This window comes from Lithobates pipiens, unplaced genomic scaffold, assembly GCF_037356315.1.
Source record: "Lithobates pipiens isolate NorthernLeopardFrog02 unplaced genomic scaffold, aLitPip1_a1.2 Scaffold_47, whole genome shotgun sequence".
NCBI classification, from domain to species: Eukaryota; Metazoa; Chordata; class Amphibia; order Anura; family Ranidae; genus Lithobates; species Lithobates pipiens.
Window position 1 is genome coordinate 5,583,966 of NW_027507871.1, and position 23,364 is coordinate 5,607,329.

At 45.9% G+C, this 23,364-nt stretch overlaps 1 protein-coding gene across 2 annotated transcripts in view; it reads right to left on the reverse strand.

The window, feature by feature from the left end:
• Nucleotides 1-23,364, reverse strand: part of C1S (complement C1s) — a 55,812-nt gene that overhangs the window by 13,154 nt on the left and 19,294 nt on the right. For both annotated transcript variants that reach the window (XM_077467144.1, XM_077467145.1), the window contains exons 5-6: nt 6,711-6,910; nt 3,386-3,533 (exon numbers count right to left, since the gene is read on the reverse strand). In XM_077467144.1, the coding sequence (XP_077323270.1) occupies nt 3,386-3,533; nt 6,711-6,910 (348 nt within the window). The remainder of the gene's footprint in view (nt 1-3,385; nt 3,534-6,710; nt 6,911-23,364) is intronic.

Consider the following 23,364-nt stretch of genomic DNA (forward strand, 5'->3'; position numbering starts at 1 on the left):
GAGTCTCTAAGCAATTGTCACACAGTGTGTAGATCCTCTGTTTCCCTAGTGGTAGGCCTGGGTTGTGAGTCGAAGAAGTGCCTGACCTTTACATCGTTACTCCACAAGAGTGATTGGATTTTCTTGGGATTACTGGGACAAGTGGTAAGGCTGCAAACCCAAATGTACTGAATCACCAAGCCAAGGGTATTCCATAAACAGACAATGGTTGAGGGAAGTGATAGTCGGATACAGTCCCAATACAACCAGAAGGGAAATAGAGTCTCAACATAACTAGAAGGTCAATAGAGTACAAACACGCAGAAAGTTCATAATAGTCCCAATACAACCAAAAGGTCAATAGAGTCCCAACACAACCAGAAGGTCAACTGAGTCCCAACACAATCAGAAAGTCAATACAATCTCAATGCAATCAGAAGATCAAGAGTCTCAGTACAGCTTGAAGGTCAATAGAGAACCAACACAACAAGAATGTCAATGGATGACCAACACACTGAAAAGTCAATATAGCCCCAATACAACCAGATGGCCAATCAAGTCCCAACTCAACAAGAAGGTCAATAGAGTCTCAACACAATCAGAAGGTCAATAAAACCTCAACGCATTCAGAAGATCAATAGAGTGCCAGTACAACCTGAAGGCCAATAGAGTCTCAACACAACCAAAAGGTCAATAGAGGACCAACACGCAGAAAGGTCAATATAGTCCCAATACATCAGGTAGTCAATAGAGTTCCAACACAACCAGGAGGTCAATAATCTTAATACAACCAGAAGGTAAAAAGTTAAAAACACAATCAGAAGGTTATTAAAATCTCAATGCTAATAGAAGATCAATAGAGTCCCAGTACAACTTGAAGGTCAATAGAGAACCAACACACAGAAAGGTCAATATAGTCCAAATACAACTAGATGGCCAATACAGTCCCAACACAATCATAAGGTCAATAAAACCTCAACGCAATCAGAAGATCAGTAGAGTCCCAGTACAACCTGAAGGCCAATAGAGTCGCAACACAACCAGGAGATCAACTGAGTCTCAACACAATCAGAAAGTCAATAAAATCTCAATGCAATCAGAAGATCAAGAGTCTCAGTACAGCTTGAAGGTCAATAGAGTCTCAACACAACGAGAATGTCAATGGATGACCAACACACTGAAACGTCAATATAGCCCCAATACAACCAGATGGCCAATCAAGTCCCAACTCAACCAGAAGTTCAATAGAGCCTCAACACAATCAGAAGATCAATAAAACCTCAACGCATTCAGAAGATCAATAGAGTCCCAGTACAACCTGAAGGTCAATAGAGAACCAACACACAGAAAGGTCAATATAGTCCCAATACAACTAGATAGCCAATACAGTCCCAACACAATCACAAGGTAAATAAAACCTCAACACAATCAGAAGATCAGTAGAGTCCCAGTACAACCTGAAGGCCAATAGTCTCAACACAACCAAAAGGTCAATAGAAGACCAACACGCAGTAAGGTCAATATAGTCCCAATACATCAGGTAGTCAATAGAGTTCCAACACAACCAGGAGATCAATAATCTTAATACAACCAGAAAGTTAAGTTAAGTTAAAAACACAATCAGAAGGTCATTAAAATCTCAATGCAAATAGAAGATCAATAGAGTCCCAGTAAAACCTGAAGGTCAATAGGGAACCAACACACACAGAAAGGTCAATGTAGTCCCAATACAACTAGATGGCCAATACAGTCCCAACACAATCACAAGGTCAATAAAACCACAACGCAATCAGAAGATCAGTAGAGTCCCAGTACAACCTGAAGGCCAATAGAGTCGCAACACAACCAGGAGGTCAACTGAGTCTCAACACAATCAGAAAGTCAATACAATCTCAATGCAATCAGAAGATCAAGAGTCTCAGTACAGCTTGAAGGTCAATAAAGTCTCAACACAACAAGAATGTCAATAGATGACCAACACACTGAAACGTCAATATAGCCCCAATACAACCAGATGGCCAATCAAGTCCCAACTGAACAAGAAGGTCAATAGAGTCTCAACACAATCAGAAGGCCAATAAAACCTCAACGCATTCAGAAGATCAATAGAGTGCCAGTACAACCTGAAGGCCAATAGAGTCTCCACACAACCAAAAGGTCAATAGAGGACCAACACGCAGAAAGGTCAATATAGTCCCAATACAACTAGATGGCCAATACAGTCCCAACACAATCACAAGGTAAATAAAACCTCAACACAATCAGAAGATCAGTAGAGTCCCAGTACAACCTGAAGGCCAATAGAGTCTCAACACAACCAAAAGGTCAATAGAGGACCAAGACGCAGAAAGGTCAATATAGTCCTAATACATCAGGTAGTCAATAGAGTTCCAACACAACCAGGAGATCAATAATCTTAATACAACCAGAAAGTTAAGTTAAGTTAAAAACACAATCAGAAGGTCATTAAAATCTCAATGCAAATAGAAGATCAATAGAGTCCCAGTAAAACCTGAAGGTCAATAGAGAACCAACACACAGAAAGGTCAATGTAGTCCCAATACAACTAGATGGCCAATACAGTCCCAACACAATCACAAGGTCAATAAAACCTCAACGCAATCAGAAGATCAGTAGAGTCCCAGTACAGCCTGAAGGCCAATAGAGTTGCAACACATCCAGATGGTCAATTGTCTCAATACAACCAGAAGGTCAACAGAGTCTCCACACAACTAGGAGGTCAATAGAATCCCAACACAACCAGGAGGTCAAGAGATCTCAATTGCACAATGACATTTGTTGCTATGGTGAGGGTGGCTGTCTCGCCAACACCATGGTAAAGTATGACTCTGATCCAGGGCAGACGACATGCGTGGGTGCCCCCCTAGAGAAGATATTTGTCTGTTTCCTCCAGAACTCCTCCCCTTTTCACGCTCTGCCAGGGACAAAATGTGGATCTCTGATGTCAAGAGGGGATTGTGTGATTGGGTGGATTCTGTGATTAGGGGGGCTGTGTGATAGGGGGCTCTGTGTTGGAGGGAACCTGTGATGATGGGGGACGCTGGTGTGATGGTGAGGCTGTGATGTGATAGGGGCCATCTGACATGATGGGGGCCTCTGATGTGAAGAGAGGTAGGGCTCTGATGTAATGGGGGGGAACCTCAGATGTAAAGAGTGATGGGCTTTGATGTAATGAAGGAACCTCTGATGTGAAGGGGGACTTCTGATGTCAAAATAGTTTCATCAAGGTGGTTGTGTGCATTTTCCGAGGCTCAGGTTTCCCATTAATAAAAAACTAGCAGCTGAAACATGATTGGTTATGCAGACAACACAGGCACTTCCTTCAGCCTTTGTTTCTGTACAATATTTCCTATTAAGTTACTGTATAAATCCATAGTTAACTCACCTTCTTCAGAATAGTGTAGCTTCCAGCCTTTGTTGTCCCCGCCGCTGTCTGTTTGGAAAATGATATCCACTTCATAGCTCCCCGTCTTGATGGGTTGAGGGGGGTCTTTCCCACACAAAGGACCAGAATTGTAGCCTTTGGCTTTTATCTGAAACGGGAATTGAACATACACTGCAGGTAAACTTTTATATTTTTAATGTCATGGGACGTGACCTGTTTTCCGAGTGGCTTCCGTAAATGGATGCCCCATTTGGTCACCCCCTCTGGACTACAGATATCCTTATTTTCTGATTGACTCTGAAAGTGAAGTTTGAGAAAATACAGGCCCCCTGATTCCAGCACCACCCTTCCACCATGCCCACCATAGGCCCTCCTCTATATTGAAACATAAGAAGAAGCTGCACAATGCTAAATCCTAGACAAGAGGTTGTAAGTCATAGCAAAGGCATGAAACCAGTAGAGAAACTTCCTTTCGAATGGACCTTGCCAGTGTCTTCGTTATCTTGTGCACGAGGCAAGGCTGCTAGAATTGGTCTTTGAAGGGAACAAGTGTCAACTTATTGATGCGTGCGTCCTTTAAACCTAATTTTTCCACAGGCTAACCTGCATGTGTTGTAATTTTAAGAAGCAAACAGTATTAAAATACAAAAAAAAAAAAAGAAGAGGTGGCCATATTCAGGATACAGTGCCTTGCAAAAGTATTCGGCCCCCTTGAACTTTTCAACCTTTTGCCACATTTCAGGCTTCAAACATAAAGATATAACATTTAAATTTTTTGTGAAGAATCACCAACAAGTGGGACACAATTGTGAAGTGGAACGAAATCTATTGGATATTTTAAACTTTTTTAGCAAATAGAAAAGTGGTGCGTGCAAAATGATTCGGCCCCTTTACTTTCAGTGCAGCAAACTCACTCCAGAAGTTCAGCGAGGATCTCTGAATGATCCAATGTTGTCCTAAATGACTGATGGTGATAAATAGAATCCACCTGTGTGTAATCAAGTCTCTGTATAAATGCACCTGCTCTGTGATAGTCTCAGGGTTCTGTTGAAAGCGCAGAGAGCATCATGAAGACCAAGGAACACACCAGGCAGGTCCGTAATACTGTTGTGGAGAAGTTTAAAGCCGGATTTGGATACAAAAAGATTTCCCAAGCTTTAAACATCCCAAGGAGCACTGTGCAAGCGATCATTTTGAAATGGAAGGGGTATCAGACCACTGCAAATCTACCAAGACCTGGCCGTCCCTCTAAACTTTCAGCTCAGACAAGGAAAAGACTGATCAGCGATGCAGCCAAGAGGCCCATGATCACTCTGGATGAACTGCAGAGAACTACAGCTGAGGTGGGAGAGTCTGTCCATAGGACAACAATCAGTCGTACACTGCACAAATCTGCCCTTTATGGAAGAGTGGCAAGAAGAAAGCCATTTCTCAAAGATATCCATAAAAAGTCTCGTCTAAAGTTTGCCACAAGCCACCTGGGAGACACACCAAACATGTGGAAGAAGGTGCTCTGGTCAGATGAAACCAAAATCCAACTTTTTGCCCACAATGCAAAACGATATGTTTGGCGTAAAAAAGCAACACAGCTCATCACCCTCAACACACCATCCCCACTGTCACACATGGTGGTGGCAGCATCATGGTTTGGGCCTGCTTTTCTTCAGCAGGGACAGGGAAGATGGTTAAAATTGAGGGGAAGGTGGATGCAGCCAAATACAGGACCATTCTGGATGAAAACCTGTTGGAGTCTGCAAAAGACCTGAAACTGAAACGGAGATTTATCTTCCAACAAGACAATGATCCCAAACATACAGCAAAATCTACAAAGGAATGGTTCACAAATAAACGTATCCAGGTGTTAGAATGGCCAAGTCAAAGTCCAGACCTGAATCCAATCGAGAATCTGTGGAAAGAGCTGAAAACTGCTGTTCACAAACGCTCTCCATCCAACCTCACTGAGCTCCAGCTGTTTTGCAAGGAAGAATGGGCAAGAATTTCAGTCTCTCGATGTGCAAAACTGATAGAGACATACCCCAAGCGACTTGCAGAAGGTGGCTCTACAAAGTATAAGGGGCCGAATCATTTTGCACGCCCCACTTTTCATTTTTTTATTAGTTAAAAAAGTTTCAAAAATCCAATAGATTTCGTTCCACTTCACAATTGTGTCCCACTTGTTGGTGATTCTTCGCAAAAAATAAAAATTTTATATCTTTATGTTTGAAGCCTGAAATGTGGCAAAAGGTTGAAAAGTTCAAGGGGGCCGAATACTTTCGCAAGGCACTCTATTTCCAAAATTAAGCTGAAGTTTATAGTAAAATGTGCCTTCCCCATGTTATTCTTCCTCCCCTCATGTTAATGGAATTATGAAATAAAACCTTTGCATTTTCATTGCACGCCTTATGCCATGGTCAGGGGTCAGGCTCAGGAGGCCAGTAGCTATAGCAGTAGAGAGGCTCCCACCCACCAGCTGGATAAGTACACAACCAGGTCACCCCAGCGGATGACATTGGCTCACCTAAAGTGCTGAGTCTAAGTACCAACCGATGTTTACCAAAGCTCCCGATAGGGTAGATGGGTTTTGCTGTGTGATAGGACCAGGTTGCGGTCCTCGGGATTGCGCCACTAGGAGGTGAGCAAGCCAGGGTCCAGTAGCAGATATAACAGGTAGGGATCAAGCAGAAGCATATACGAGGAACAAGCCAAGGGTCAGTAACAAGTGGCAGCGAAGATACGGATGGCAGCACTGGCAGTAGTGACAATAGTAAGATATCGCCTGGAGAGAGCACAATAATCTGGCAATCCGGAAGTGCACAGGCATGGCTGTAATAAGAAGTTCATGGGGGGGAATCAAAGGGTTCAAAGTTCAAGACAAACAGGATTCAAGGCAGGATTATTCAAGGATTGTCCAGGGAGTTGTCCAGCATTCCAGTTGGCTCACCTATAACAGCCATTGCCAAACACAACATAGTTTGCAAGTTCAGATCTGGGCCCATATTTAGACCTAGTAGTGCCCCATTGCTGGTTTTCTGTACTTCTCTATTAAATTCAGGAATATCAATGGATGGTGGGAGGGGCAGGCAGGGCGCTCTACATAGCTTCCAGAAAAACAGACACCTATGGTAACACACCCACAGGCCACAGGTGATGCTTAGCAGCCATGATTGAAAGGACTGAAATCCAATGAATGAAAACAGGAATGGGGGGGGGGGGGGGGGCGAGGTTAGTGAGGAAAGAGCTGGATAATGCTGGACACTATACAATAGTGAAGGTATGACTGGAATTATGATGCCTTTTCGGAATAAGGTTCCTCAATGATACTCACGGTCAAACTGTCATAAGAACAGCTCCCATCATTTGCCTTCTCAATATCGAAATCTGTTGGTGGAAAGGTGAGGATAACCTGGTACCCGGGCTCGAGCAGCACTTTATATTCACAGAGAGAGTTCTCAGGGTATGGTGAGGGGTATCCAGGGCTGCTAATCTGGCCTCTTAGTTCTGTATACCGACCCCCGCTACAGTTCACTGCAAAAGATAAAAACATTTGGTTTGCATTACACATTAATCAGTGTTTTTCTTTCTTAGCTTCCTTTATCACCAAAAAAAATTAAACAGCACAGCAGGCATGTACTGGCCATCGGGACTATCGGGAGTTTCCCGGTGGGTCGATGGCTTGGTGGGCCGGTTTCAGTGACAGCCAGTGGCATCGCTGGGGGGGATTTTTGGGGCTATAGCCCCTAATCTGGGGCCCATAGCCCCGTGTCAGTCCAGGAGTCCCCAACCACAGGGTCCCGGCCCACTACCTGCCCTCTTTCTAGTGACCCTGATGTAAGGAGGGGCTCTATGGGGACCCTGATGTAAGGGGCAGGCTCTCTAGGGACCCTGATCTAAGGAGGGGCCCTCTGGAGACCCTGATGTAAGGCGGAGGATCTCTGGAGACTCTGGTGTAAGAGGGTCTCTCTGGGGACCCTGATGTAAGGGGAAGGCTATATAGGGACCCTGATCTAAGGAGGGCTCTCTGGAGACCCTGATGTAAGGCGGAGGATCTCTGGGCACCCTGATGTAAGGAGAAGGCTATATGGGGACCCTGATGTAAGGGGAGGCTCTCTGGGGACCCAGATGTAAGGAGGGGCTCTCTGGGACCCTGGTGTAAGGGGTGCTCTCTAGGGGCAATTGTGTACAGTTTATATACTGTCTTTTGCGTGTTTGCAAAATTAAAGTGGGCCGGTCTGGATGAAGTCCAGGGCCAAATTTTTGTCCCAGTCCAGCCCTGCAGCACAGTATCAGCCTCCCAATTACAACACCAAGTACCTCTTTTGGTGGCCCTAGAAATTACAGTAGAAGCATCCCAAAAGAACTAGTTCTCTGATTCTTGAAGAGTAGTCACATGAACCCTAAGGAGCTTAGTAATGAGGCCTCCATGAAATGTCAATCCAGGAGCAGCTTTCCATAGACTCTCCTGGACATTCTTCTGGAATAGTAGACCCCCTCTAAAGATGCTCCAGATAGGCAGTCATTTTCCTAGTTCTTCAGGTCTTAAGGAGAAGGGATCTCACCGCTCCAGGAGCACACATGCAGGCTGTAAACTGTCTCTTCGGCTGGGAAGCCACAGGTTCTGGCTATTACCACTAGCAACAGACGAAAAACAAGCTCTGGACTGCAGCACTCTTCACAAGACCACTTTCTTTTATTGGAAAATCACATCACAGCTCAACAAACACAGCGAACAAGGAAAAATTGCTGAAAAATTGCTGACGTTTCGTACTAGCTGTAGTGCTTATTCATGCACTACAGCTAGTGCGAAACGTCAGCAATTTTTCCCTGTTCGTTGTGTTTGTTGAGCTGTGATGTGATTTTCCAACACAAGAAAGTGGTCTTTTGAAGAGTGCGGCAGTCCAGAGCTAGTTTTTTTGTCTTCAGGTCTTAACACAGGCTGTCTTAAGCCTTGTACACACGGTCGGAGAATCCGTCGGAATGTGTCCTATCGGACCGTGTTGTCGGATAATCCGACTGTGTGTGGTCTGCATCGGACTGATTCCGTCGGAATATCCGTCGGACCCAATTTTCCAACTTGTTGGAAATATTTCCCGACCAACTGGTTCGATAGGACATACTCCGATCATGTGTAGAGAATTTTGATCGGACAAAGTGCCACGCATGCTCAGATCAAATTCCTACATCAAAGCTATTGGCTGCTAGCCTGAACGTAGTCCCATCGTAACGAAATTACGTCATCATGTTCTGAATGATCGGATTTTTCGTCAACTTTGTCCGACAGTGTGTATGCAACAGTTTCGGACAAGATTCGACGGACAAAATTTGGTTGTCGAAATCTCCGACCCGTGTGTACAGGGGCTTAGACTCTTTCAGCCTTGGCTCAGGTGCCTGTTTTACCTCATATCATTGGAACAGACCCCTCAGTGGTTGGCCTAGGCAGATAAATAGTCATAACTCAATACTTTGTTACGTCTCACAATAACTATTGGTGACAACTCAATGGTAACAGATGAAAAAATAAACAATGTTCTAAACTTAGGAGGAACCCAACAAAGACACAAACAGAGCTTAGGCTGGTTACAGCCGAGCTGTAGGCAACACTTAATTTGGGTTGGACACTCTAGCCCAGGGCTTCTCAACCAGGAATCCAGAGAACCTTAGGCTACTTTCACACTGAAGCATTGCGGGCACTGGCGGTAAAGCACCGATATAATTAGCAGCGCTTTACCGTCGTTTTAGTGTCACTATTTGGCTGCTAGCGGGGCAGTTTTAACCCCCGCTAGCAGCCGAAAAAGGGTTAAAACTGCATGCAAAGCACCGCTGGTTTACAGTGCTGCCCCATCGTTTTCAATGGGAAGGGGCTCTTTAGGAGCAGTAAATACACTTTCGTGACCGTCCTGCAAGCGCACCGCTCCAGTGTGAAAGCCCTCGGGGCTTTCCCATTGGAGTGCATTGATCGGCTCTTTCAGGGCACTTTGCAGGCGCTATTTTTAGTACTTTAGCGCCTGAAAAGCGCCTCAGTATGAAAGGGGCAATAGCGTTCCTCCAGAGGCTGCTAAGGGGTCCTCACAGATAATTTCCCACTGACACCATTGATCTTGTTATCTCCATTGATCTTGTGAGCTATCTTGAACACCCCTTTTACACCAGGGCGTTTTGCAGGCGCTATAGCGTTAGAAATAGCGCCTGCAATCCGCCCTAAAGAAGCTGCACTATTGTGTGTAGTGTGAAAGCCCCGAGGGCATGCGTGGCACTTTTTCCGACGGAGTAGGCTACACATGATCGGAGTATGTCCGTTAGGAGCATTTTGGCGGAAAAAAGTCCTGCCAGCAGCTTCTTTGGAGCGGTGAAGGAGCGGTGTGTTTACCGCTCCTCCGCCGCTGCTCCCCATTGAAATCAATGGGGCAGCGCTGTAATACCGCCGGCAAAACGCCGCTATTGCGGCGTATTGCTGGCGGTTTTAACCCTTTCGCGGCCGCTAGTGGGGGGTAAAAGCGTCCCGCTAGTGGCCGAAATGCACCGCAAATCCGCCGCAAAAAACTGGAGTTAGTACTTACCGGTAACTCCTTTTCCGGTGGTCTTCCAGGACAGCCCTTGAGAGATGGAGCTCCTCCCATCGACACAGGAAACACATTGCCACAGTTCAAAAGGCGGTCCCTCAGGTCCCTGGTCAGTCATTCACCAAGAACCGAAGGATGGAACTGAAAAACATATAAACCATAACAGGTAATAACATTAGTACATCACTATAATCAAATAAAGGGTGGGATCGTGCTGTCCTGGAAGACCACCGGAAAAGGAGTTACCGGTAAGTACTAACTCCAGTTTTCCCAAGTGTTCTTCCAGGACAGCCCTTGAGAGGATCCCCAAGTACTTACCAGATTAGGGGGGGACCACGGCCTGGAGGACTTTCCTCCCAAAGGCCTGATCCTGACTAGACATTAAGTCCAGTCGGTAATGCCTTGTAAAGGTGGAAAAGCTTGACCATGTGGCTGCTTTACATACCTGCTCCGGGGTGGCACCAGCTCTTTCTGCCCAGGATGCAGACAACGCTCTTGTGGAGTGAGTTTTAACACCCTCAGGAGGATCCCTATTCAAGACCTTATACCCCTCTGCTATAGCTAGCCTAATCCATCTAGCTATGGTTACTTTTGAAGCTTTCTGTCCCCTACGCTGTCCGGAAAAAAGGACAAAAAGGGAGTCTGAGATTCTGAATGGATTTGTTACTTTAAGATATTCTAGAATACACCTCCTCACATCCAATAAATGAAAACGTTCCTCTTTCTCATTTGCTGCATTTTGACAAAATGAAGGGAGGACAATATCTTGGGACCTATGGAAGCTAGATGCTACCTTTGGTAAGAACCCAGGGTGTCTTTAGTATGACTCTGTCTTCTAGGATCTGTAGAAATGGTTCCCTGATGGAAAGGGCTTGGATTTCACTGACCCTACGGGCTGAAGTGATTGCCACCAGGAGTACTGTCTTAAATGTAATAAGCCTTAAGGAGGCCTCTGAGATGGGCTCAAAGGGTGACCCCAAGAAAGCTTTTAGTACAACTGCTAAATCCCAGGATGAGACTTTGGTGATTCTGACTGGCTTGCGTCTAGCGACTGCCTTACAGAATCTAGCGACAAAAGGATTTTCCTGTAAGCGTTCATCTAGGTATACACTTAAGGCAGCTATCTGTACCTTAATAGTACTTAGGGTTAAACCCTTGTTTACGCCTTCCTGTAAAAACTGTAGAATATTAGCCGTATTTATGTCACGGCTATTCAGCCAGCTATTAAATTTTTTCCAGACTTTTTTGTAAATAGCCCTCGTGACTGGTTTGCGACTCTGTAGTAAGGTCGCAATTACCTCATCTGTCAGGCCCTTACTCTTTAAGATTTCCTCCTCAGTAACCACGCTGAAAGCTTCAGTGTGGCCACCTGTGGATGGTAAAGAGGTCCCTGCGACAGGAGGTCCTGTCTGTAGGGAAGCCTTAGAGGCGGACAATCTGTCAATTGTAGCAACGTTGTGAACCATGGTCTCCTGGGCCAAAAAGGTGCTACTAGAATCAAACAGGTTTTCTCCTTGAGGAATCTTGCTAGGACCCTCGGAATGAGATGAAGAGGGGGAAATGCATACGCCAGACTGAAAGTCCATGGAGTTTGCAAGGCATCTACAGCCAGGGGCTGATCTCCTGGGTTTAGCGAGAAAAAATTTGGAACTTTTGCATTCTTTTTGTTCGCAAAAAGGTCTATCTCTGGTTTTCCCCAGTGAGTTGTTATGAGATTGAATGCCTCTGGGTGTAAGGACCATTCTTGGTTCGAAATCTTTTGTCGACTCAAGAAGTCCGCCGTGTTGTTCAGCTCCCCTTTCAGGTGAACTGCAGAAATAGATTCCAGATTGGCTTCTGCCCACTGGAGAATGCGTCTGGCTACCAACATCAAACGAGGACTTCTGGTTCCTCCTTGTTTGTTTATGTATGCTACAGCCGTCGTATTGTCTGAACGGACTTGTAGATGGTGACCCTGTATTGTGGGGTAAAAGGCTAGAACAGCTCTCAGGATTGCTGTTAGCTCTTTCCAATTGGAAGAGAAACATTTCTCTTCCGGGGTCCACTTGTCCTGGACCCAGTTTGAGCCGAGGTGGGCTCCCCAGCCCCAACTGCTCGCATCCGTTGTTAGTGTTGAAGTGATAGGAAGGACCCAATGAACCCCTTTGTTTAGGTTCTCCCTGTCCTTCCACCACCAGAGGGAGCGTTTTACCCTTGAGGGGATCGATACCTCCTCCTCCAGATCTCTGCCTTTTAATTGTTCTAACAGAAAACCCTGAAGTTCTCTTTGATGGAACCTGGCCCATTGTACGGCTGGAATGGCTGCCGTCATAAGACCTAAGACCGACATTACTTCCCTCACCGTACATTTGGGGCTGCATTGAAGAAAAGATATTCTCTGCCACAGATTCAAAATCTTTTCTTCCGGCAGTATAATTTTCTGATCTACAGACTTGATCCAGTAACCCAGATACAGGATCTCCTGTGTTGGGGTTGTCTTGGATTTCTCCTGACTGACAATCCACCCTAATCGACTCAGGCTGAGTTGAGTCAATTCCAGATCCTGAGAAAGACGACTCTCCGAGTGTGCTGTCAGGAGCAGATCGTCTAGATAGGGGATAATTGAGACTGATTGAAGCCTCAGTGGAACTAAAGCCTCTCCGAGAACCTTGGTAAAGATTCTTGGGGAGGATGACAGACCGAAGGGAAGTGCTCTGCACTGAAAGTGGTAAACCTTTGTGTCTATCTGCACTGCCATCCGAAGGAATTTCTGGCATTCCTCCCTTATTGGAATATGCAGATAAGCGTCCCTTAGATCCAGGGTTGCCATAAATATCTCTTTTCTGCAGGAGATTCTTTATGGAATAAATAGACTCCATACGAAATCTCTTGTAACGGATGGAGCAATTCAGTGGTCGGAGGTTCATAATTAGTCTGAATCTCCCTGACTGCTTTCTTACCACAAAAATGTGCGAGTAAAAACCGTCCCCTTGTTCCTGAATAGGGACTGGTGTCAATACCTCTTGATCCACCATTTCCCCTATCAGTAAAGGTAAGGCCCTGGCCTTTTCTGAGTGACTTGGAAGCTTTGTCACCAGAAACTTGGAAGGAGGGTTGCTGTGAAATTCCAGCGCATGACCCCTTTTTATTATATTTAAGACAAACTCGTTCGAGGTTGTCTTTTCCCATTGTGGAAGAAATTTGCTTAATCTTCCTCCCACAGGAACCCTGACGTCACTGGGGTTTGGGATCCTGATTGGGGCGGCTAAACAGTATGCCCCCTTTTCCTTTCCCTTTATGTCCCGACCAATGTTTTTTGGGGGTTGAACTCTTCTCTGATTTAGAGGGTTCCTTAAAGGGACGAAAAATTTTTCTTTGAAAATTTTTCTTTTTTGCGGGAAAGGTTTTCTTTTTATCCACCGTCCTTTCTAAGGCGGAGTCTAATTCAGGCCCGAAGACTAAGTCTCCTGTAAAAGGGACGCTGCACAGGCGGGTTTTAGACGCCGTGTCTCCCCCCCAGGTTTTCATCCATACTGACCTCCTTGCTGCCACTGAAAGTGCTGCAGACTTAGCTGTAAATTTTACGGAGTCCGTGGAGGCGTCAGAGATGAAACTGGTGGCCTTAAAAAGCATAGGGAAGGATTTCAGAAGCTCCCCCCTAGGAGTGCCTGCCTTTAAATGTTCTTGTAGTTGCGATAACCAGAACTCCAGGTTTCTAGCTACACAAGAAGTGGCTAGAGCTGGTTTTAAGCCTGCCATAGAGGCATCCCAGGCCCTCTTTAAGACAATGTCTGTTCTCCTGTCCATGGGATCTTTCAGGTGGCCCATATCCTCAAAGGCCAGATCAGCCTGCTTTGAGATTTTGGACAGAGGGGCGTCTAGTTTAGGATTTTTATTCCAGACCGCCTCTGGGCTCTCATCAAAAGGGAACCTTCTCTTAAGGGATTTAGGAAAGAAAACCTTTTTATCTGGTTCAGACCACTCCTTAAGGACAAGGTCAGAAAGCACCTTATGTATAGGGAAAACCCTTGCTTTCTTTCTCCCCAGAGCCTCATACATTTGATCATGTCTGGATAACTGAGTTTCTTCCTCCTCAATTTCCAGTGTATCATAGATAGCCCCCATTAGCTCATCTACTTTCTCGAGAGATAATCTATATTTTGAGGCTTTAGATGCTGCTTGATCCTCTTCCTGACCCGAGTCAGTGTCAGAGGATTCGGGACTAATCAACGTGGGGCTAGGCTCCCTGACCATACGGGGCTCCCCTGAGCTGGGTGTTGTAAGGCATGGTGAGGAGGAGATTATAGTTGTTTTACTCGTGGAGGCAGCTGCAGCTGATCCCACGTCAGTGATTAACTCCCGGAGGGACTTAAAGGTCGACGCCATTTCCTCTTTAAAGGAGCCCAAAAATTTTGCTAAAGGGGAATCTGCCTCAGATTTAAGCAAGCTTGCAATGCATTGCTTGCATAGGGCTTTGTTAGAGCCAGAGGACAACCTATTCCCACAATTAGGGCACTTTTTGCAGCCTGCCTTGTCTTCCTTTGGTATCTCTTTAACCTGAAAATAAGAAGACAAAGGATTTTTAGCGCCAGCCCCCTGTCCCTCCTTAGAATCACCACTAACTGCACACAACCTAGACTGTGAGTAACCACCACCGTGGGGCACTACAGAACCCATCCTGCAAACACCACCGCTCCACCAGAGTAATAGCATGCCCGGCAGCCTACCTGGGATTGGCTGGTGCCTGTCTCCGCCGGAGTGTCCTGGGGAATAGTCTCCATAGTCCCCCTCTGGCGCTCCGGATCCCGCCGCTAGTCCGGTATTGCTGGACGCTGGTCGGGCTTTACAGGCACAGCGCTGGCTCTCCCTCTCCCCCTTGTACCCTAGAGACCCGGAACCGGAAGTCTCGGCACACAGAGATGACGCGGTTCCGCCGGAAGTGAACGCTCGGCGTCTCCGACCCCCTACAACGAGGAGGGAAGATGGAAGGTTCCACTCACCACTCCTGGGGGAAACCGGCGTCATTCTGCCCCTGGCCACCTCGGCACTGGAAGGAGGAGGGTAACGGGTCTGCTCCGGTTCAGCTGGACGGTACCCGAGCCAAAGAAAAAAGGTATGGACCCAAACTGCAGCCATAAACCAGGACCCGGTCCCTTAGGCTTGCAGGTTCTCAGGCAGCCCCTGAGAGGGGCCTCCAGGTTCCTGGCAACATGTTCCTCCGACGGAGGAAACACAAATGACTGACCAGGGACCTGAGGGACCGCCTTTTGAACTGTGGCAATGTGTTTCCTGTGTCGATGGGAGGAGCTCCATCTCTCAAGGGCTGTCCTGGAAGAACACTTGGGAAATAGCGGCGTTTTACCGCCGACGCTATGGGCGGTGTGGTGTGAAAGGAGTCTTAGGGCGGTGATTTTTCCCAATGACCACAGGTGTAAGCCCTTGTACACACGGTCGGAGATTCCGACCACCAAATCCGTCTGAGTAATTCCGACAGATTAATTCCGGAAGAGGTCCGGAAGTGATGTTGCATCGGACTAAATTGTCGGAAAATCCGATTGTACATAACGTGATGGCGTTATTTCGTTAGGACGGGACTACGTTCAGGCTAGCAGCCAATAGCTTTGGTCTAGGAATTTGATCTGAGCATGCGTGGCACTTTGTCCGTCGGAGTAGGCTACACATGATCGGAGTATGTCCGATAGGAGCATTTTGTCGGAAAATTTTAACGGGAAGTTGGAAAACTTGGTCCGTCGGATATTCCGATGCAGACCACACACAGTCGGAATATCCGACAAAATGGTCTGATAGGAAACATTCCGACGGAATCTCCGACCGTGTGTACAAGGGCTAAGAAGCATTCTTCCCACTGACCATCGCACTAATATATCATGAATTGTACTGTAGATATACTGTGGTACTTTTTAGCAGGGGTTCCTATGCTGGAATGTTTTTTCAAGGGTTCCTATGCGTTCAAAAAATTGCAAAAGGCTTACCTAGCCTAAGGCAGGGTCCCTACATTTGCTATTGGAAAACAAAGACAATAAGATCGTCAGGTACCGTATATACTCGAGTATAAGCCGAGATTTTCAGCCTCTTTTTTGAGGCTGAAAGTGCCCCCCTCGGCTTATACTCGAGTCATCGCCGTCTGTCTACCCGAACAGCGTGTCGAGCAGACAGACAGCGGCCATTCTACCTTTCAAAAGCCGCGCCTCCGTCTGTGATAGGCGGAACACTCAATTTCCCAGCAGTCAGTGGTCCGCCTATCACGGACATCCGCTCATCCTCATACTACGGACGAGGATGAGAGGATGTCCGTGATAGGCGGAACACAGACTGCTGGGAAATTGAGTGTTCCGCCTATCACAGACGGAGGCGCGGCTTTTGAACAGGGGAATGGCCGCCAGGGCGCCGACGAAGAGCGGCGATCCTGGCATGGGACGACATGGAGGCTCGGGACGGGACGACACGGAGGCTCGGGACGGGACGACACGGAGGCTCGGGACGGGACCGGACGGAGGCTCGGGACACAGGTAGGCTGGACACACAAGGCTGCACGGACACACACACACACACACACACACACACACACACACACAGGGATGGATGGATGGACACACACAGGGATGGATGGATGGATGGATGGATGGATGGACGGACACACACACACAGGGATGGATGGATGGACACACACACACAGGGATGGATGGATGGACACACACACACAGGGAGGGATGGATGGATGGACACACACACACACACACACACAGGGATGGATGGATGGATGGACACACACACACACACACAGGGATGGATGGATGGATGGACACACACACACACACACACACACACAGGGATGGATGGATGGATGGACACACACACACACACAGGGATGGATGGATGGATGGACACACACACACACACACACACAGGGATGGATGGATGGACACACACACAGGGATGGATGGATGGACACACACACAGGGATGGACGGACACACAGGGATGGACGGACACACAGGGATGGACGGACACACACAGGGATGGACAGGCATATCTCACCCTCGGCTTATACACGAGTCAATAGGTTTCCCAGTTTTTTGGGGGTAAATTGGGGGCCTCGGCTTATACTCGGGTCGGCCTATACTCGAGTATATACGGTATGTTGATAAATGAGGCTGAATAAAGCCATCTAGTGCTGGACAACGGGCATGTTAGAACCTGAAGCTGGTTTCGTTTCACAACACAACGTCTGGGATTACAGAAACGAAACCCATTTTATACTGCAGATATAGCATGGTTAATCTCGCACAGCAATTCTTACTCATGGCAAAGGGTTAGCACAGAAAAACAGTCAAGTTGCTACATGCCCGCTGCTTGGCTCTGGATGGATTTTTTTAAATCTTGTGTAAATAAAAGTGATTTTTTTTTTTTGGAGATCCTAGAGGCAAGATATAAAACAAAGTCATCTTCCAATCTGCCTTTATTCTTTGGTTTAAAGAGCACCTGTCACGGTATATTCATGTGCATTCGTATATATCTAATGCATTTGTTCAGTTGGATGGTCAAACATACAGCCGTGGCCAAAAGATTTGAAAATGGTACAAATACAAATTTTCACAAAGTCCGCTGCCTCAGTTTTTATGATGCCTATTTGCATATACTCCAGAATGTTATGAAGAGCGAACAGATGAATTGCAAAGACCCTCTTTGACACGAAAAGGGGTTGTAAAGGTAAATGTTTTTTCACCTTAATGCATTCTATGCATTAAGGTGAAAAAACATCTGACAGTGTCGGTGCCCCCAGTCCCCTCGTTTTACTTACCTGACCCCTCAAAAGTCCCGCGCTCGCCCCCGACGTCCTCTTCACCACTCAGCCTGGCCGCCGATTGGCTGGAGTGGATGGATTGAAAGCAGCGCAGCCAGTGGATCACGCTGCTGTCAGTCACATCCAATGACGCGGTGTGCCGGGGGCGGCGCCGTGTGATACAGCGAATGGCTATAGCCACCGGCTGTATCACTGGAGCGTGCCCGCAGATGCCTCTCACCATGGGAGGGAGCTCGCATGAACGTGAGAAGTACCTGCGGGAAGAAGCAGAGACAGCCGCCGAGGGACCCCAGAAAACCAGGTTCGGGGGCCACTCTGTGCAAAACGAGCTGCATTGTGGAGGTAAGTACAATTAGTTTCGTAACAAATCGAAATTCGGCCGAATTTTGCATCTTTCGGACATTCGGATGCATCCGAATGTCCGAATAAAAAAATAACAAATTACAACGAATACGAAAGAAATATAACGAATGAATTCGAATGAATTCGACATGATTCGAAATTATTTCAACTGCATTCGAAAATATTTCAACCAAATTCGAAAATATTTCTACCGGATTCGAAATGATTTCAACATGATTCGACATTATTTCAACCACATTCGAAAATATTTTGTGACCCGACTTTAGGGCCATGTATCTCGGGGTCACTTGGTGCTAGACACTTCAAATTTGGATATGTTGTAGTGCTAGTATTATTGTGTTTGCATACCAAATTTGGGGTTTCTAGCTATAAGTGACCCCGAGATATGTGGCCCCAAAATCGGGTCGCAAAATGTTATTAGTTATTAGAGCAGAGAATGACATTTTGCGACCCGATTTTGGGGCCACATATCTCGGGGTCACTTATAGCTAGAAACCCCAAATTTGGTATGCAAACACAATAGTACTAGCACTACAACATATCCAAATTTGGAGTTTCTAGCACCAAGTAACCCCGAGATACATGGCCCTAAATTCGGGTCACAAAATATTTTCGAATGCGGTTGAAATCATTTCGAATCCGGTAGAAATATTTTCGAATTTGGTTGAAATATTTTCGAATGTGGCCGATTTTTCGAATTCGGTAGAAAACTAAACGAAATCCGAAAACGAATTTAAGGAAGTTAACGAATATAACTAAACGAAATTAATGAATTCATGAATTAAAACGAAACTAAACAAATTTTTTCCTTTTGCACATGTCTAGAGGTAAGTATAACATGTTTGTTATTTTTAAAAAATAAAAAAAAAATACCTTTACCATACCTTTAATCCCATAAAAAAAACAAAAAAAAACACTGCATTTGTGAAGAAGGCTTCAGGGCGCCCAAGAAAGTCCAGCAAGCGCCAGGACCGTCTCCTACAGATAATTCAGCTGCGGGATCGGGGGCACCACCAGTGCGGAGCTTGCTCAGGAATGGCAGCAGGCAGCTGTGGGTACATCGGCACGCACAGCGAGGAGAAGACTTTTGGAGGATGTCCTGGTGTCAAGAAGGGCAGAAAAGAAGCCAATTCTCTCCAGGAGAAACATCAGGGACAGACGGATATTCTGCAAAAGGTCCAGGGATTGGACTGCCGAGGACTGGAGGAAAGTCATTTGCCTTTCCGATTGTTTGGGGAAAATGGAAAAAAACTTTGTCCGGAGAAGAAAAGGTGAGCGCTACCATCAGTCCTGTGTCATGCCAACAGTAAAGCACCCTGAGACCATTCATGTGTGGGGTTGCTTTTCAGCCAAGGGAGTGGGGGGCTCACTCACAATTATACCTAAGAACACAGCATTGAACAAAGAATGGGACAAAAACATCCTCTGAGAGAAACTTCTCCCAACCATCCAAGAACAGTTTGGTGAGGAACAATGTCTTCTCCAGCATGATGGAGCACCTTGCCATAAGGTAAAAGGGATAACTAAGGGGGCTTGGGGAACACAACATGGACATTTTGGGTCCATGGCCAAGAAACTCCCCAGATCTCAATCCCATTGAGAACTTGTGGTCAATACTTAACCGCTTCCCGACCGCCTAACGCCGATATACGTGGGCAGAAGGGCACGTACAGGCAGAATCACGTACCTGTATGTTGCCTTTTAAGAGGCGGCAGGGGAGCGTGCGCGTGCCGCCGGCGGCACACACGCATGCCTGCAGGAAACTCTGTGAGTCAGGTCGTGGGCCCCGCGGACTCGATCGCTGTGGAAATACCCACGATCGCCTCACGGAGAGGAAGAACGGGGAGATGCTAAAGTAAACATCCCCGTTCTGCCTAGCAACAGTTACTCTGATCTCTGCTCCCTGTGATTGGAGCAGAGATCAGTGATGTGTAAAACACAGCCACGCCCCCCCCACAGTTAGCAACACGCCCCTAGGACACACTTAATCCCTACACTGCCACCTAGTGGTTAACCCCTTCACTGCCAGTGCCATTTACACAGGAATCAGTGCATTTGCATAGCACTGATTGCTGTATAAATTACAATGGTCCCAAAAATGTGTCGAAAATGTCCATAATGTCGCAGTCACAATAGAAATCGCTGATCACCGCCATTTAAAAAATGTATATATATATATATATTAATAAAAATGCCATCCCCTATTTTGTAAACGCTATAACTTTTGCGCTTATTGCGATTTTCTTTTACCAAAAATATGTAGAAGAATACGTATCGGCCTAAACTGAGGAAAAAAATATTTTTTTTATATATTTTTTGGGATATTTATTATAGCAAAAATTTAAAAATAATGCGTTTTTTTTTGTTTTTCAAAATTGACGCTCTTTTTTTGTTTATAGACCTTAAACGAGCTCTGGACTGCCGCACTCTTCAGAAAACCACTTTCTTTTATTGGAAAATCACTTTCCTATAAAAGAAAGTGGTTTTCTGAAGAGTGCGGCAGTCCAGAGCTCGTTTTTCGTCTGTTGCTAGTGGTAATAGCCGGCACCTGTGGCTTCCCAGCCGAAGAGACCGTTTACAGCCTGCATGTGTGCTCCTGGAGTGGTGAGATCCCTTCTGTTTTTTTGTTTATAGCACAAAAAATAAAAACCGCAGAGGTGATCAAATACCATTAAAAGAAAGCTCTATTTGTGGGGGAAAAAGGGACGTCAATTTTGTTTGGGAGCCACGCCGCATGGCCGCGCAATTGTCAGTTAACCAGTTCCCGACCAGTGCACGCCGCTGTACGTCGGTAGAATGGCACGGGCAGGCATATTGGCGTACAGGTACGTCCAATCTTTAATGCTGGTTGGGACCCCCGTGAGTCCAGTCGCGGGTCCCGCAGACTCGTTCGCCGCGGGGCATACCCGCGATCGTCTCACGGGGCGGCTGAACGGAGAGATGCCGCTGTAAACAGCATCTCCCCGTTCTGCCTAGCAACAAGTGACGCTGATCTCTGCTCCATGTGATTGGAGCAGAGATCAGTGTTCACTAAATGAAAGCCGAGCCCCCCACAGTTAGTAACACACCCCTAGGAACACTTAACCCCCTACACTGCCACCCCCTGGTTAACCCCTTCACTGTCAGTGTCATTTACACAGGAATCACTGCATTTATATAGCACTGATTGCTGTATAAATGACAATAGTCCCAAAAATTGGTCAAAAATGCCCGATGTGTCCGCCACAATGTCGCAGTCACAATAAAAAAAAAAAAACGCTGATCACCGCCATTACTAGTAAAAAAAAAAAAATATTAATAAAAATGCCATAAAACTATCCCCTATAATGTAAATGCTATAACTTTTGCGCAAACCAATCAATAATCGCTTATTGCGATTTTCTTTACCAAAAATATGTAGAAGAATACGTATTGGACTAAACTGAGGGGAAAAAAATGTTTTTTTTTATATATTTTTGGGGGATATTTATTATAACAAAAAGTAAAAAATAATGCGTTTTTCTCAAAATTGTCGCTCTATTTTTGTTTATAGCGCAAAAAATAAAAACCGCAGAGGTGATCAAATAACACCAAAAGAAAGCTCTATTTGTGGGAAAAAAAGGACGTCAATTTTGTTTGGGAGCCACGTCGCACGACCACGCAATTGTCAGTTAAAGCGACGCAGTGCCGGATCCCAAAAAGTGGTCTGGTCTTTGGCCAGCAAAGTGGTCCGGGGCTGAAAGTGGTTAAAGCGACGCAGTGCCGAATCGCAAAAAGTGCTCTGGTCAGGAATGGGGGTAAATTCTTCTGGGGCTGAAGTGGTTAAGAAGCAGGTGAACAAAAAAAAAAAAAAAACAAATTCTGACAAACTCCAAGCATTGATTGTGTAAGCCCTTGTACACACGATCGGAGATTCCGACCGGAATGTGTCCTATCAGACCGTTTTGTCGGATATTCCGACTGTGTGTGGTCTGCATCGGACTGTTTCCGTCGGAGTATCCGACGGACCAAGTTTTCCAACTTGTTGGTAAAATTTTCGGACAAAATGCTCCGATCATGTGTAGAGAATTCCAATTCCGGACAAAGTGCCACGCATGCTCAGATCAAATTCCTACACCAAAGCTATTGGCTACTAGCCTGAACGTAGTCCCGTCGTAACGAAATTACGTCATCGCGTTCTGAAATATTGGATTTTCCGACAACTTTGTCCGACCGTGTGTATGCAACAGTTTCGGACAAAATCCGACGGACAGAATCCGACGGATTTGGTTGTCGGAATCTCCGACCGTGTGTACAAAGGCTTAAAGCGACGCAGTGCCGAATCGCAAAAAGTGCTCTGGTCAGGAAGGGGGGTAAATTCTTCCAGGGCTGAAGTGGTTAAGAAGCAAGTGAACAAAAAAAAAAAAAAAAAAAAAACACAAATTCTGACAAACTCCAAGCATTGATTGTGTAAGAATGAGGGGGGCGGCCATCAGTCAGGGTGAGGCCCAGAAATCGGGTGATAGCATGCCGGGGTGAATTGCAGCGGTCTTGAAAAAGAAGGGTCAAAACACCAAAAATATTGCATAAACGACTATTAACACTTATGAAATGCTTGTAATTATACTTGAGTATCCCATAGTAACATTAGACAAAAAGATCTACAAACACTGAAGCTGCAGACTTTGTGAAAGTTAACATTTGTGTAATTCTCAAAACTTTTGGCCATGCCTTTAGATTCACACATACTATATAAAAATTGGAGAGTATAAAAGGTATCGGTGTCACCCGTAGCACCCAGTCAAAGCCTTCCATTCTATTGTACATATACTGTATATGTGGACATTTAATACTATAAATCCAGAGCCTTTATGCAGGGCTGTATTTATCCATCATGAGGCCCTCATGGCACACCTGAATATTGATGCCCTATTCTACAAGCCCCTCCCTTGTGTCATGTGACTATTAAAAATAAATAAATAAATAAATAAATAATAATGTGTTGTTGGAGGAAGCATGGATTCTGCATTATATGTATGACTACTTATCAACTGTACAGACCATCTTGACAGGAAAGAGATTCGGGTCCATATTTTTCAAACTACTATTCTTGTGGTTCTTCTCACATCCTCTGCACCTCCTACAGTTCATGAATTTAACCACTTTCAGCCTGGACCATTTTGCTGGTCAAAGACCAGACCACTTTTTGCGATTCGGCACTGCGTCGCTTTAACTGACAATTGCGACGTGGCCACAAATAGAGCTTTCTTTTGGTGGTATTTGATCACCTCTGCGGTT